This window comes from Oryzias melastigma, linkage group LG10, assembly GCF_002922805.2.
Source record: "Oryzias melastigma strain HK-1 linkage group LG10, ASM292280v2, whole genome shotgun sequence".
Classification (NCBI taxonomy): domain Eukaryota; kingdom Metazoa; phylum Chordata; class Actinopteri; order Beloniformes; family Adrianichthyidae; genus Oryzias; species Oryzias melastigma.
This window is the reverse complement of record NC_050521.1, coordinates 13,581,355-13,597,842: the sequence shown is the minus strand read 5'-3', so window position 1 is coordinate 13,597,842 and position 16,488 is coordinate 13,581,355. Positions and strand designations below refer to the sequence as shown.

At 37.4% G+C, this 16,488-nt stretch overlaps 1 protein-coding gene across 1 annotated transcript in view; it reads right to left on the bottom strand.

Annotated features, from left to right (window-relative positions):
• Positions 1–16,488, bottom strand: part of LOC112153224 (dedicator of cytokinesis protein 2) — an 82,141-nt gene that overhangs the window by 59,521 nt on the left and 6,132 nt on the right. Inside the window, exons 9-21 of the mRNA XM_024283251.2 lie at positions 16,357–16,438; positions 16,106–16,241; positions 15,390–15,465; positions 15,153–15,229; positions 13,478–13,728; positions 13,108–13,206; positions 12,912–12,984; positions 12,613–12,716; positions 11,404–11,599; positions 7,287–7,384; positions 7,128–7,217; positions 6,757–6,857; positions 3,077–3,211 (exon numbers count right to left, since the gene is read on the bottom strand). Of these exons, the coding sequence (XP_024139019.1) occupies positions 3,077–3,211; positions 6,757–6,857; positions 7,128–7,217; positions 7,287–7,384; positions 11,404–11,599; positions 12,613–12,716; positions 12,912–12,984; positions 13,108–13,206; positions 13,478–13,728; positions 15,153–15,229; positions 15,390–15,465; positions 16,106–16,241; positions 16,357–16,438 (1,518 nt within the window). The remainder of the gene's footprint in view (positions 1–3,076; positions 3,212–6,756; positions 6,858–7,127; positions 7,218–7,286; positions 7,385–11,403; positions 11,600–12,612; positions 12,717–12,911; positions 12,985–13,107; positions 13,207–13,477; positions 13,729–15,152; positions 15,230–15,389; positions 15,466–16,105; positions 16,242–16,356; positions 16,439–16,488) is intronic.

Here is a 16,488-nt window from a genome sequence, read left to right as displayed (position 1 = left end):
ATATTAGTGTAGGGTTACTCCCTAAAAAAAAAACAACACAATTTTCTTTTGGTTTTGGCTAAAAATTGGACAATCACAATTAAAAGACAACCTGGAATGCTTTTATTATAGAAAAAAATGATAGTTGGAGTGGGACTTTAAAGTAAAATAATAAAAAAATAATAATACATTTTCAATTTTAACCACAAATATGTCATCATAAAGGTTGCTTGTTAGCCCAAAACATGCCTTCATTACTGACTTTAAATATGCAGCATTTACAGAAAGCAGAAAAGTCATTCCCATCATGAAATCCATCTGTTTCATTTTATTCCATACAGGAAAAAATGGATAAATCATCCCTTAAAATAGAAATAACTGTTTCACACTGACTCAGTTATCCAACACTTGAAATCTTGTTTTCAAATGCAAGTGTGACATTAGTGAAGTACTGCAAACTTGGAATCAGATCAGGAAATATCATTACAGAGTGGCACAGAGCAAGTACAGTATTGTGTTGACATGACATCTATATTAAATAGAGCTGCAAGCTTTAATCACAGCATCCTCTAATTTAACAAAAACTGGGTTATGGTTGTTGTTCACATCACATTAAAGGAGCCGCACATTCTACCACCAGCCATTAAATACCCCTTCTTCCCCCCCTCTGCAAATGTTTTTCATCCATCTCTTGATTCCTTCCCTTTCCCCTCCCCATCTTGTGCCGTGCATTTGTTAATTACAATTGCAAGTGCTAGCTAGACAAATGGATTAGTGTGTACCATACAGCGAATTCTGTCTGTGGAGAGATTAAGCAGCAACAGAGGTATTATCACTGCAAAGTCTGCTTATGACTAGAGAGGCATTGTCCTACTTTATCCATTAAAGTTCAAGGGTGAAGAGGCATCTGGATGCATCAGAATTAATGATAATCGTCAGTTGTGCATTTGAGTAAAATGGTTCCACCGTGTGACTGATGAAAATTAAATATAGGTTTAAAGATGCTCGCAGAACCGGAAGAACTTTTAATGTCTTTCAAACGGTGCGCATGCAAATTATAGAGCAAAGTAAACAACGCAGATCTGCCATCTTCACTCAACAACCTGTTTCAGTAAATACCGTGGATGCAAAAAGAACGGAGGAACAAATAAGTCTGACACAGACAGTCTGTTGGTAAGTGTTAGTTGCCGCCTTGGGAAATAAAGGATGGAGACACCTTTGTCATGTGTGCCCTTTTAACGCAATAAAATCCCACTTTTAAGTGCATGAAATTACACCTGCGGTCTGTATGAGTTCCTCAGAAGTAAAACGCTGCAGATAAAATGCAGTCAAACAACAAATGCACATTTTGCTTTAGCAAAAACTAGCAAACAAGTGGTAAAATGATTAAAAACAAATCAGATCCCTTGACTTCCTCTTGTTTGTTTTCATAAAATTTGAGTCCATATTAGATTATAATTGAAAGCATTTGGCAACTTGTCACCCTTTCTTAAATAATGAAAAGAGCAACAAGCTACAATACCTCACACAGTTTCTTTAAGTCTGCAGTGACGTCAAAACTAAGTGGTATTAATTTACCAAACAACCAAATTATGTTTTGTTTGGTTTGTTATTGTCCCTTAATACTCTAAAAGTGATTATGCTTCTTGTATAAGTTTATGACTCTTTTCTACCCTCTCAGTGATCAAAACATCTGGGTATTAACATAAATTATTACATAAAAAGTAAATTCTAAGTACTAAAATATTTGCAAATTTGTATTCCATATTTATATATTGGAATGTAAAAAAGATCAATAAATTCTCATTCATGGGATACAGCTACTCTTTTGATTAAAAATTAAAAACAGCCTTATTTTTAAACACAACATGTGTAGTTTCTTTCCGAAGTGACAGGTCTAGAATATAAAGTGAAACTAAAACTGAGAGGTAAAGGGTGGATTAAGGGTTAGAATGAAGGGCTTACATGTATTTGAAGCAAACATTATGCACTCCTAACCTTTGCATGAGCGTGCAGGCATTTCGAGAGGCTAATAAATCTTCAATACCACCTCCTTAACTATTAATGCTTGCCAATCTTGATGCTGATGAAAATGGAGACTTCTCGTTGAGCCTTGAATACCAGATTCTCTGCTAGCTTGAGTCATTTTATAGAACGTTGTCAGGGATTCTACGTTAACCGTTTGCAGGGAAGTGAAAGTGTCGGTAAAATGTTGCCGGGAAACAACAAGTACGAAAGAGGAATATTATCCTAAGCCAAAACTATTGGTTTATTTGCAGCATTATAACAAGTGCAATAACTCATCTTATTGCTAATTTCTTCATTCATTTTTCAGTCTATTTTGCTTTTAAAATTATTTCTTAATCTTTCCACATCTTCTCTAAAGATAGAATTAATTCAAAATTTCATTAATAAAATGGTTGACATATCTCAGAGTTTTTTATTATCTTTCAGCACATCCCATCAGAGATCACCACAGCTCCTCTTAACTTTCACTGATTCGCACAGGTAGTTTGGCAGAGACTTTGCCATTCCTGACAGAACCCTCTACCTTCAAGGGAGGCCCAGATAGGGAGCAGTTTCTTGCCCAAGGACCCACACTTTATTATTTACTCTCACTGCACCCCAGAGAGACAAAAACTGGTTTTCTGTGCGCCAGTCCTACACCTAGCTAACTAAGCCATGCAGCTGCTAAAAACACTATTCTTTTGAGTATAAACATAGAATACATTACCAACACTCTCAGCATCATTCCAATCAAGTGACAGCACCTAACACTGTGTTAAATGTGTAAGTGCCAATTTCAGGTCAGCACCGATGTGCACGTTTACCATGAAGTGCTGCCCTCTCAACTTCATGGTCGTCTCTCCTGTTAGAACATTGACTTTTCGTCCTGGATGCCAATTCAGCATTCCCCTGACATTTACTCTCATTTATCTGCTGCACTTCATCATCAACGTCTGTTTCTAGTGTCAGTGCTGCCATCTGCAGCTTCTTCTCACATTGTTGCTAAAGACTAACATGTAGCCATACAAAATCACTGGACAAATGACAAACGCTTACTATCGTAAAGAATTGCCCACAAAAACACACTTACTGGGAATAAAGCATGCGTGAGCGAACAATGAACTTGAAGATGTACTCGAGGGCTTTGAGGGTTCGGAGGATAGGCTCACACTGTTCCCCTCGACTGGACACGTCCAGGTATCTCTTCAGAACGGACATCAGTTTCCTGGAAGAGAGTGATGCGAAGCAAAAAGGGAGTAAGCCTTGGAGAGAAAAGAAAGCATCCCAGAAGTTAATCAAAATCATTCAGACAGAATTTTATTCCTTTTCCTGACGTCCCACAGGTTGTAAAGTTAATCACAGTCTCTATTTTTCACTTCCGTAGAGCAGAAAGATTAAGTGCAGCCAAGTGAGAGCAAATGAACAAGAGAACTAGACAGACAGGAGGAGATCTTGCAGTGGAGTAACAGTGTTATGCCTTAACAGATGTACCTGTCACACTCAGACATTTTTGTTTGCACTCATATGCAAAATGTAGACAGGAAACATTAGTCATTTGTAATAATACTTAGGTGGGTGGCACAGAATTACAATATCCAGGTTCAATTGCAAAAATACAAAAATTATTGTATTACTGTAACTTTCATTTAAAAAAAGTCAAGTCAAACAAGAGGCACAAAAAGGTTTTTCTTGCTTGCACAACTTTTGTTTTCTCAATATTTTTGTTCCTGTTCATAGTAGAGTAGCTCCAAATATGAGATGCAGTTTAGGGGTTTTTACATAAGCTGACAGAGGATAAGCTCTTGTGACCCTCTAAAGAGGGTGAACAAGCACAGGAAGAAGGATGGATGACACAGGGAGAGATAAATAGAGTAATAGAGGAAAAGAAGAAATCTAGAAAGATGGTAGAGTGGAGCATGGGTGGAAACTCATTTGAGCATAAAATCACAGTAAGTGAGCAGGAAGAGGTCAATATCTGTCTAGTCCTCCTTTTACTTTTAAATATCTTATTTAAAAAAATTAAATAAAGAGAGCAATACTCTATGTTCAGCACCACTATGCAGACTCAAACAATTGTTTCCTCTGATTATCGTTTTGTTAGGGGAACATGAAAAAAATAAAAAATATGTAGGCTGGAAGGGTTTTGTTAAAACAACCACAAAAAATGTATTTGATACTTTGCCTTAAGCGCCATAAATCTCTCCACATCTCTTACTGAAAATAAGGAACCCAGTATAACTAATAATATGATACTTTAACAAGATACGGGTCTCCCAGCACAGAACACAGCCAGATAAAAACCAACAGGGCTGATTTATTCCACAAAGCAGAGATTAAGCACAGGTTCAAGCCTGAAAGCAGGGGAGTAAGTAAAGGAGCAGTGTTCAGAAACAGCACGATGTGCCGAGCACATAAACAGCAGGGCGTAAAAAAGGAATAAAACAAGAGCAAACTCTGAACACGGTGAGGGTTCAAACATGGCTGGAGATCACAGCAGACAGCAAAAAACTCTTTAAACAAGAGTTTCACATGCAAAGACCGCAATCAGAGTACACAATCTGAGGTGAAGGAAGATTTTATCAAAGTACAGCTGTCAGGAAACAATAAAAAAAAATAAAAACAAGGGTAAAACTAACACACCAATGAAAACTGGCTAAAACATTTGAAGGAAAAAGCAACAACAAGAACCTAAGAAGAGGGTTTTTTTCTGACACTCAGCGACTGTTATTATTGGTTTAAAAAACTATTTGAAACATATGAGAATTAATTGTAACTTTTTAATGAAAGTATTGTAAAACAGAAACAAATGCATGAGTAGATCAAATAATTAATGCCCATTTTCATTTTGGCAAACTTTCAAAAACAAATGGAGATGATTAAAATGCTGTTACAGCTGGGTAGACTCTGCAGCTTTCAAATTTCTCCTCCCATTCTGCCAAAATGTCCGCCTCCTCTATCAGCAGGGAAAATGCTTGATTTGGTGTCCTTAAATACAGATTATTGTTATTGACTGGACAACTGATAGTGATTCCTGAATGCACTAAAACAAAAAAGTTGTGTGTCTGACTTCCTTTGTTTGGGTGAGGCAAAGAGGAAGTACGACAGAATGTTTTGGGTGATGCGTCAGCTGCATTTTGAGAGTGAATTTTACTGCTTCACTTTTGCTTTTCCTTTGAGTTTTTAAAACATAATGAATGCATGGGGAAATTGTTTTTTTATGTTAAAAAACATGTTTTTAAGCAGTTTTAGAACTACCTAGCCACAAAAAAATGCATTTTCCTTGTAGAATTTAAATGCAGCAAATGATTTGAAAATCACATGACTTTAAGTACAACTACTGTTCTACAATAGAGAAGTACTACCCACATATGAGACACAAAGACACTAACAAGATTGTCAAGTCCTTGTTTTCAAGCCATCGGGTTTGATTAAACTGACCTTGAAAAATGCTGTTTACTATGCTCTCAATGGCAAATTAGTCTGCATAATTGGAAAAACAAAGAATTAATGATCCTCATAGAGCCTTTGTGCTACTTGGTGACGTTCCCTGAACTGAAAACTGAATTTTCTAGACTCCTCAGGAAAAGTGCACAATCTGATTAATTTTATAATGAGATGTCTATATGTGACATAAATCAAAAGTTCTGATCTGTTTGATTTTAGAATCATTCAACCTGAAGGCCTATGTCCACATAAGGGCAGGGGCGCTTAGCATTAGGCAAAGATAGGCGGTCGCCTAGGGGCCCCAATACTCTGGGTCCCTGAGCTTAAGACTTAATAAAAGTGTCTAAAATATATTTCACATCCATTATTATTTATCTCATACTTCCTTAACTTACTTATTTAATTATTCAACCTTCTTCAATCACAACGTTCTATAAGATCCTTCCCAGCATTTAGAAAAACTCTTTTGGTTCATTTTGAACACACATGTCATTGTTTTTAGTTGTCTTATTTTATTTTGACATTATCTTAATGTGTGTTAAATTTGTATTTATTTCCCTTTTTAGTTTTTTTCTGACTTTGCAAGTAAACATTTCTTTGGGCGGGTTTTGGATCGGTTTGGGAGCTTTTAGTTTTTAGTTCCTTTAGTTCTTGAAGCAGTGCCTCACCGCAGTGCCTCACCTGTCATCATGAGCTGTAAAGCCTAGTAAAAATAAAATAAATTTGTGTCCAATAACCATAGATGCAATTTATATATTTGATCCTAATCATTTCATTTTTATCCTCAAAATTGCAGTATTTTGCATATTTCCTTTACAATTCCTGCAGAGGTTGTGAGATCTACTGCAACAGATATTTTTAATGATATTAGTTTTTAATTGCCTATCAAACATTTGGATTCTTGAAATTGATTCTGTTTACTGGTGGAACAATGAAGAATTTATTTGACTTTTTTTAACCGAGGTAAGGATTTAGCACAACCACTGCAGAAGGCCCCATTTTGTTTTTCATAAGGGGATGTAACATTGTTGCCTTTTTTAAAAATTCAAACTTTTTGGGAGAAATTTTATTTCTGTCTGCAATATGGAAGTTGCAAATCACAGTCAATCAAAGAAGTATTTTGTAGGATTATGTGCTACTGTCATTGAAAAGCTGTATCACAGAGAACAGTGGTGTTAAAAATAGCATGTGTTGAAAAGTGCATGTTACAGTTGCATGATTTTAAAATTCAGGTGCACTGCAGATACAGCAGTCACTCTAAAAGCAGAGTTGAAAAGTTCACAGCAACTTGTTCTGAAATGACTTCTGGAGCCAGAGGTTACCTACTTGTATGCCAGAGTGGCGCTGAAATGCTGCTTGATGTAGGCCTCCAGCACAGTGTTGAAATGCTGGAATTTTCTGTCAGCGATCAACCCGATGATATATATCTGTCAGACAGGAGGGAGAGTGGATGGACAGAGTCTGTGACATGTTTACAACGCAAAAAGAAAAAAAAAAAACATTTACAAGGCAGATGAAAGTTCTGTGCAGTCATTTGACAGACATGCTTGTTTGGGGAAAAAGATGAGCTGGCTACATTTGCAAGTCTCGAGACAGCTTGTCAAGAAATTGGCTGCGTGTGTTGACAGGGCACACAGGCAGAGTCAGACCCCCCTCAAATAAAATTTCCTCTGTTAACAGGCACCCCACGCACTCACCAAGGCATCAAACACAAGGATGTCATAGTCGTCGGTCTGAGAGTGTTCCATCATGATGTTGAACAAAGCATCAAGGGTGTCCTGCAGAAACTATACACAAAAAGAGGCCATGAGATCGGACTATCTCATAAAGACAACCTGAAATTCATGATCTCTCACCTTGACCACCTCTTCCCCATCAATTATTTTGAGTTTCTCCAAATTTTCTTTCAGGAACTCGGGTTTAGTCCTCCATTTGAGCAGTCCCAACAGGCCAACTGGATAGAAGAGAAGAAGAGAATCTATTCTAGCTAGCTGTCACAGACAGACAAATGCTGTATAACATGACTGAAACGGGTTCACTCATCCATGGGCACTGATTAATCCTTAGCTGATCTACTTTAAAATAAATTGGCCACAGTTTAGAGTGAAGTAGGGGTGTATTGATTTGGTTTAATTTCATTTTTGTTGTCCCTTGGATGTCATGCTTTATGCTTCCGCTTTGGTATTCTTTTTTGTGTTTGACATTTTTTTTCTGTTTGGGTTTTAGCTTTACTGCCTGCCTTCATTTCTGAATGTTAGTTTTTGAGATGTCCTGCAATTGCAGTGTTTTTTTGTAAATGAAGGATGTTTCACTTCTTCATTCATCTGCTTGTGTTCTCATCCTGCATTTGTTCTTTCATCTCACTCAGCTTATCCGACATGACACATTGAGCTGCAGTTACTAATTTATTTCACTATAAAAGATAGTACTTTGTATGAACTTGAAGTGAAATATTTTGCTTAAGGACCAACTCCAATAAAAATGTTGTTTTTAACATGTTCTTGTGGCATTTTCTCATTATGGAGGACATATTTAAAGAAAATTCAGCTTGAAACTGCATTTTCTGAATATTTCTTTATTCAAATCATTATGAATCAGGTGCAGATGAACAAATATGTGTAAGTGTTTCGTAAAATTTACAACAACAACCCTGCTCCACTCCACTTGGAGACAAATAGATCCATGTACGTCCATGTTTTCCTCATCTGAGCTGCCATCAGGCACTAAACTGAACAACTAAAAGCTCCAATATTGCTCGCCATTTTCGTTGCACCAGTAATGTTAGGTTGGGGTAGTGAGGGGATGTATGTTTGTGGGAAAGAGCGTAAACAAAGGAATTATGGGAAATGAAAGTCCTGTCCAAAACCCAGAGACAAATTCCTGATGAACTCTGCAGAAATTATGTCCCAGAAATTGAGACAGGTTTTGTACAGGGGCTGTAAGCTAGTTGGAGAGGGTATAAACAGATGGATGATGGGAATTAGGGGTGGGCTTACTCTGTAACAACGGCTCTGCCAACAACTCAGGGTGAATTTATAATTAACTACTGAACACGTTTTTGTTTTGTTTTGTTTTTAGGGGCAAAAAAATGACATAAATATAATTAAAAGACCACTGGGTACATTTTTAAAATATAGATCAAAAGATGATCAGAATGGGACTTAAAGTTGCCCATGTTCAAATGTAAAAAAGTATGCATATAAAATCATAAATCTTTTAAAATAAATTAAAAAAAATAATTGTCCTATGGACTTTTTTCAGTTGAGTCAACAAACTTTGTAAAGAGGGTTTAAGATGTCATCATTCACATTTTTTTTTTTTTGGAGACAACTAAACATTAATCCAACGTTTTATGAAAACTAACATGTTTGCTGCCAGACACACTTAAACTCGCTCACACACACACACATCTTTGTGCAGATTAAAGAAACTCACTGAGAGATGTTAAGTGCTTACCCTTTTATCTGGTCACTTTTTCAAAATGAGCCTTCAAGTTTGTATCTTTAGTCATTAATTCTGCTGCAGCCCGACATGAGACAGATTTCTCGGTCCCGGCGGGGTTGCCCTGTGCTGCCAGCTCATTGGTGTCCCTGTCCAGTAAGTTCTAACACAGCGTGCCATGTTGCACATCTGGTAGATGGCCCTAAATTACCCTGGGAGGAAGCGTGCCCAGGAGTCATTTCATCTGAGTGTGTGGGGGTGTTTGTGCAGGAGGTAAAGGTGATTAATATTGCAGGATAATGTTCATTATACTGATGGACTGGCTTCTTCACAAACAGCTGTTGTGCTGCACCTGCGTCTCATGCACTTTTACAGTCTGGAGTGAATCTGCATGAGCTCATTTACCTGTGTTGATGACAAAATCACTGGAACTCAACATTAAAAAAAAAAATAAACTATCTAGCATGCCCACAGCCAGAAACAAAAAAATGTATTACTAGTATCTTTCTACTAACAATCTTATGAATTATGTGGAATAATAATCAAAATTATTTAATCATTTTTAGATGTGAAACATGGCAATTTTGTATTGTTTTGCTTTTATTTGTGTACAGAATAAACTTCAAATAGTTACTCTAAAGGAATCTTATTTGCAGATTTTAAAATATATTCTGCAACTCTATTGAACTCAAACATTTACACAGCCAACATCTAATCCACTGTCTTGCTCTGGCCTTATTTCTTTTACACAAAAAGATGTTAATTAGGAGCTTTTGATGTGACAGGTTTAATTTCAAATGTCCTCCCTTCAATTAAAGTTGTGTGTGTGTGTTCTAGTGTGCACTTTTGAGTAAGAGGCCTTATGCAGCAAGCTGACAGAGGTGAACATCTATCTCCCTTGTCTTTTTCACTGTGTAATGCACCATCGGTTGTGGCAGAGCCAGCCTGTGATTTTTCACATTCGAGGTTGGTCGGGGAGAAATATCCCTCCTGACTGACTGTTCTGCATAGTGAATGGGAGCATGAGAGAGGAGGTGGCAGTTAATGACAGAAAGCAAACAAATCAATCAGTTTGACACTACATTTCTTCCCCATTTGTCATTTTCATCTCTCAAAAATGGGAACACTTTTTTATAGGAATGAGTCCAGGGCCATAAATGAGACCTCCACCTATGAATGAGGAATAATAGGAGCAAACAGACATCTTCTTTTTCTTCAGGATTTAGGTTCAGACCTGAAACTCTGGTTTAGTCTTACATTTTTGTTCAGGAATTGGTTCATTAACCAAAACACACAAAAGATTTTTCCAAAGTAGTTCAGCTGTTTTTACACTTTTTTTCTTTAGATTTTCTTCTTAATGAAACTAGAATGTCTTATTAGTGTCACGCTTGGTCCTCCAGATTCATTATGCAGAAAATGTTGGAATAAAAATGTAACAAAGTGTGCATACAAAAACAAAAATCTTTCAAACTTATAAAAATACAGACTCTCACGCCCACAGGCTAAATGCCTGACTGCTGTTTAATCCCCTGACACCAACCCATGGAGATGTACATAAAACCTAAGTGCTAGCAGCAGGCTGACTTCCTACAAGAAACCGTGGAGCTCTTTGAAGCCTCAAGCTGCAAACCTTTTAACCTCTCCACTTCACAGCACGCCACATCCAGGAACAGCGTCTGGGGGTAAACCTGGACTCAGCTTGGCAGTTTCAAGTCAGCCTCCGGCAAAGTCGGCCCGAGTCACCAGACGAGCCGAGTGAGTAATTTTCCAAATTGATCAAATATCCCTTCACCAATCTTTGCTGTAATGGTACTGGAAGAAGTTACTTTGCTGGATCTTCCAAGCTAAGCACCAACTTTCTTAGTATGTTTGAGCTATAACGTCCAGATTCATTTAAATTAATTTGTTTTATTTTAATTAATTTACTTTATTACACAAGAAAAAAACTATTATATTATTCATTCTTTAATCAGTGCAAATGTGTCAAACTGTATCCAAAAAGTTCTGGCATATCAACTTTGATATCTTTTGAAAATATGAATCTTTAAAACAAAGATTGCTCCTGTAAATGTAGGGCTGGTAAACCTTTGGGAACACTGTATTTTAGGTAAGGAAGTTCACTCTCTAACAGTCGGGATGGAGGTTTGAAGGACCCAGGGGGCTGGAACCAAGGTGATGGAAAACTTAAATCATGTGTTCAGTTAAAGCAAACAAATTACTGAAACAAAAAAAAAAAAACTAAGTTTTTACACAAACATGGAACGTCTGAGATTAAGTTGGAATGAGTCTGGAAGTTGGTTTTATTCTAAATTTGTTTTTAGATCCAACTAAATTTAACAGAATGTGATAAACTCCATTAAAAAAATGAATTAAACTAAATCGATTCAAAGTAAGAGGAAAAATGTGACGTCACAAAGCAAAGACTTTAGACCCAGCAGTAGATCACTTAACGGTGTATGTGAGGATCATCCCCGCACACTCGCTGTGTGCGTGCTAGTAAACAAGCACTCACATTCAACACACACATCATACCGTTTTGGGTGAGTTTTGTGGAGCAGACCAGCGTAGAGATGGTGAAGCTGTCCCTGGAGCTGACAGAAAGACCTCCGCCCACTGACATACTGCTGCTGCGGTTCAGCCCCACCCCTTTGTGCTGGTCACCGTGATGGTTACGAGTCGAAGGCAAGGAGAGGTAGGAGTTCACGTCTTCCATGCGCTTGCTGTCACCCTTCAAATAAACAGAAGTTACCGTCATAAGCATCTATGTCTTAAAAAGAAATGATTTTTATATTAAAAATAAAATAAAGTTTGGGATTTTGTTTCACAGATTGATTTTCAAACAATAAAAATAATGACTGAGATTACAGATTTTATTAGGATCCAACTAAGAATAAACTACAAACTGCTAGTCAAGTTAATACAGAATTTAAATACCTTAGCTTATTCTTAAAAATTATAAAAAGTAGACAATCAACAGAATTTCAATAGGAATCTCTTTTAATGCAAGTTGTTTTTTAAAGTGTTTCTTACTTTGTTTTTTCAGTATTTTCATAGATTTGTTAATTAAAAAAAGATGACACTTCAACCCCAACATCTCCTATGAAAATACTGGTAAATAATGAGGCAGCGGCTGGGAAAATTGAGAGTTAAGAGACTAAAGCATGAGTGGCAAAGACATCAAGAGGAGTGCAGGGGTAACGAGAGATAATAAAGAGGGCACGGGGGAACCATCCATTTGGTATTTGAGTGAATCATGAGTAATTAATCTTCACTGCCTTTGACAAGTAATCAATAAGAGGATTCAATCTTAGCTCTGGCTCATTTAACAGGAAGTCTATTTGGCTTCACTCAACCTGTCTAGGTGGCCATAATCTCAGTGTATCTTCAGCTTTGATGCCTGTTGCCACTTCACTAACATTTTAAAGCAATCTTTATTTCAGCCCTCATCTGCACTAAAACCACGTTTCTGAATTAAAGTTGGCAACTTTGCATACCTAAATCATTTCAGAGTCCAACATTGATTCTAGTTCAGATGCAAAACATATAAAAACATTTTGAAAAATGTATTTTTAATGGGTTGCTTATTTGGCAATAAACAATATTTGCTATTTGAATTATAAATTGCTGGCTTTATTCACACTAATGATGCATTACATGAAGAAGCAGCTTTTTAATTGTTTTATTTTATTTTTTCTTCTTTCGGAGGATGCCATTTGTGTAGAAGCCCTCACTGACTCTCACCTTAAAAACGACAAGATCGTGAAGGCCATCCTGTAAAACTGTCCCGTCCTCCTTCATCAGACGAACAAACGCCATTGCAAAGTTCTTCTCGCTCTTATCCTTGGCTGGAAAAAAATGTATGAGGGAAAAAGTGAAAATTAAGAGATAAAACGAGGAGGTGTTAGATCCACAAGGACATAAAAAACTGGTTAATTTGATTAATCAAATGTGAGTCGTGATATAATGAATTATGGTGAATAAATAGGGATCTTGGAAGTAAAACACTCGGGGAACTGAAGAGGAATAAAGATTACACTCACACTCTTGGGAAGATCTGTGTCTGAACATGAAGCGTAAATGAATTCTGTGCATTTCTTCCAGAGGGACCGCCACCTGGAAGATAAGTCATGGTGTTGAGAAACCAACTCGTATTTGAAATTCTTCCCAGCATGTTGTGCAGTAGAAACAAGTCATTTCAAACAGAATGAGAAATGTACAAAGTAGAGGAGGAAGTACCTTAAATGTCTCCATCCAGCGAGGTTGCTTGATTTGGTAGTAGATGACAGATCTGTACTCACTGACCGGCTTATCCCCGGCTCCCAGACAGATGGAATTCTGGGTAAAAAAAATAAATAAAAGAAACGAAAAAGTTGTGTCACGGAAACCTGTCAGATTTGTTCGTTCATGAGTGCATCCATGTATGCAAAGATGGATTTTAGCTCTGGGATAAAGCTGCCTCAGTGTAGGATTCTGACAGGGTGACTAAGTGCTTGATCACTGCTGAGCGTTCACACTGGCCCTCGCCATTCCAATCTTTTTAAACGTAACTGCTCAAAATCCCAGTCCTTTTTTTCCCCTTTGTGCCTCATTTCTTTCAGCTGCTCACCTGTATGACCTTGCCCTCCTCGTCGCAGACCCACATGATGACTTCTACGTTTTTCTGCGTTGTTTTGTTGTACTTGTCAAAGTCGCCGCTCTGTATGGTGAGGTAAATGTCGTTTCGAACATCTCCCGGCATTATAATCTCTGGAAAACCCAGTTTACGGGCAACCACAGTGTTCCGGTCCACCAGGTTAGGGTATTCCTTCCGGATCTGAACTATATCCCCAACCAGAGGCTTCATGGTGACCCACAAACCTGATGGAAGAGAGAGAAAAGCTTGTTTAAATACCACTTGAAATAACATGACTTTTACACACTATCAAACAGAAGCAAGTCCTGGAATCTGTATTGTTTTTTTTACAACAAAACACATTCCTGCATAAATTCAATCAATCATTCAATCAGTCGGAAACACACAGTATTCTCATGGTTGCCACGGTGCAGACCTTTAAATGTCTCCACTCCAGTGAGTTAACAGAAGCTAAAAACTGAGAGCAGCAAGCTGTCGTTTCAGCCTGAGAGCAAGTAATGTTTACTGACACGCTACGCTTCAACTGAAAACTTTGTGAAAATAAATCTACATAAATTTCACCTCAGTAAACACAGGTAGGTGCTGCTTCATTGTTATGTCGTCTTTAAATAAGGAGCCCCAACTAACTTTTTATTTTCCTTTTCCCAATAATTAAACGAAACACCCAACAGTGCAGAAACAATTGTCATCTAAACATATTCAAGACAAAACATTTATTTTCTGACAAACATGCATTATAACAGCTTTATGAAATACAGAAATGACTAAGAAAACTTACAAATGTACAAACATAAATTATTAACCACCTGGCCACAAGAAAATATGTGTATTTGTGTGTTTGTGTGTTTATGATGACAAATTCAATTCCTCTGAGGGGAGGGAGGATCTGAGAGAGTAATTCTAATATGGGGCATCAGGTGGCCACATGTCTGCTTGTTTGGCCGCTGTTTTCATATCGATGCAATAATCTGGGCCTTCTGGAGTAGGAGGAGGGTGAAAAATGATTGATAGGACTCTAAAGCAGACCTGGTATTCATGTAACACGACACTGTCTGCAGCAGGGGAGGTCAGATCCAGATTTAAGCATGAAGCAGTGAAGAAGTGAGGCTGAAGTCGGGTTTGACTGATACAAAAGGAAGGACTAAGGGAGATCTAGGGTAAATGCAGTTAATCTGAGTTTGTAAGAGGAAATTGATATGTCATTTTTTCAGTTTAACCCTTTAACACTGGAGTTCCAGTGTTTATGTTCTTTGATTTACTGTAACTTTTCAACCATATTTTAAAGATTTTGTGTTTTGGCGTCACCAGCGATGAATCAAGTGTTAAAGGGTTAAAGTTCCACTGCGATCATCTTTTCATCTATTGTTTCCAGTAGCTATTTAATCAAAGTTATGTTGTTATTAACATTAAAAAATGTAGTTTTCCAAGAAGCTTCTACATCACAGATTCAAGCTTTTCTATGACTTATTTTCATCTGCTTCTGATTCACAATCATTTGAATATAAAAATACTCCAAAAATGCTATTTTAAGCTGAATTTTCTCACAAACACATGTCCTCCATCATGAAAAAAATACCAAAAGTACATTTTAAAAGCACGATTTTTATCAGAGCTTTTATTTAAGCTTTAACTAAAACTAAAACAGTACCTTGACCTCCACTGTCTCCTCTGGACGCTGTGACTTTGTTCAGCAAAGAGTGGAGAAAGTCGTTCTCGGCAACCACCCTGCACATAAACAAATGCATCCTCAGTGGTCCAACCTCTTCAAACATTTTTTTTTTGTAATGAGCATTCATGAAAGACTTCTTTTTTTTTTATTTATTTAAGTTGGACTTTAAAATGACAGCAAGACGGGGGGTAAAAGTGGAGTGGTTGAAGGACATACGGGAAGAAGGGAATGAAAAACTGCTTCTCCTCATCACACTCCAGCTTCCCTTTGATGATGTCTGTTATGTCCATCACTGCAGAGAGCAGAAAGAAATGACGTCTGTGAGGACAAAGAATAAAAGGCAGTGTTGTGCATTGATGTAATTTTGTGTCATTTCCGTGAAACAGTCAGAAAACTGGCAAACGCATTCTCATTATGTCTCCTGTCGGCTGGTTTGAAGTTATGTGTACATATATATATATATGCATTTGCCTGAGAGAAGCAACAAATAACAGAAATGAAAATGCATTCAAGACACTTTTTTATAAATGTATGAGTCAGCCGGTTTTAACTCTAAAACATTTCTAGGTCATTCGCTGGCAAACAAATTAGGAAACTGTGACACAGACTATTCTAAAAGAACTTGAATATATGTGCACAAACTTCATTATTTTAGTCAAACACAAACTTAGACACCCTACTTTGTCACCTTTTTAAAATTTTACTAGTATAAAGCACGCAAAGAAGATGAACCGACAACTTTAAAGCTTTAGTGGCTTAAAAAAAGTGGCTAACAAATTAATTCCACAAGGTTTATTGGGGTCTTTGTAACTTTTGGCTTTTCAATGAAGTAAGCCAGTGAGGTATCAAACTTCACAACCTCTGACCGCCAGGTTTTGTAATGCCACACCACTTTAGAACCAAATAAATGAAATTGACTTTTCTTTTAATACCTGCCACCCCAAAAGGCCTCCTCAGACCCAGAGTGCACTTCTTGTTGTTGATTTCTTTCAGGTCCATCCTGCCCACTCTCACTATCTGACAAATCAAATAAATCTTCTCCCTGCTCAGGTCTTTGTTCCCCAAGTCCTGGTGGACAAAGACAAACAGAAAGGTAAACAATGAATCAAGGTTTACTTCATTCCAGCCTGTTGAGCTTTGAGATGAGAAGACAGTGTGACAGCGCCATCGTGTGGTCACTTACTGTAAAGACAACCTTCAAGTTGTTCAACATGTCAATCTCTTTGGGGAAACCTTTGCTGCCCCAGCGAACCAAGTAGTTCTCACTGTGGAAAAAAACAGTACATTCATAAATAACACACATGCATCATGAAAT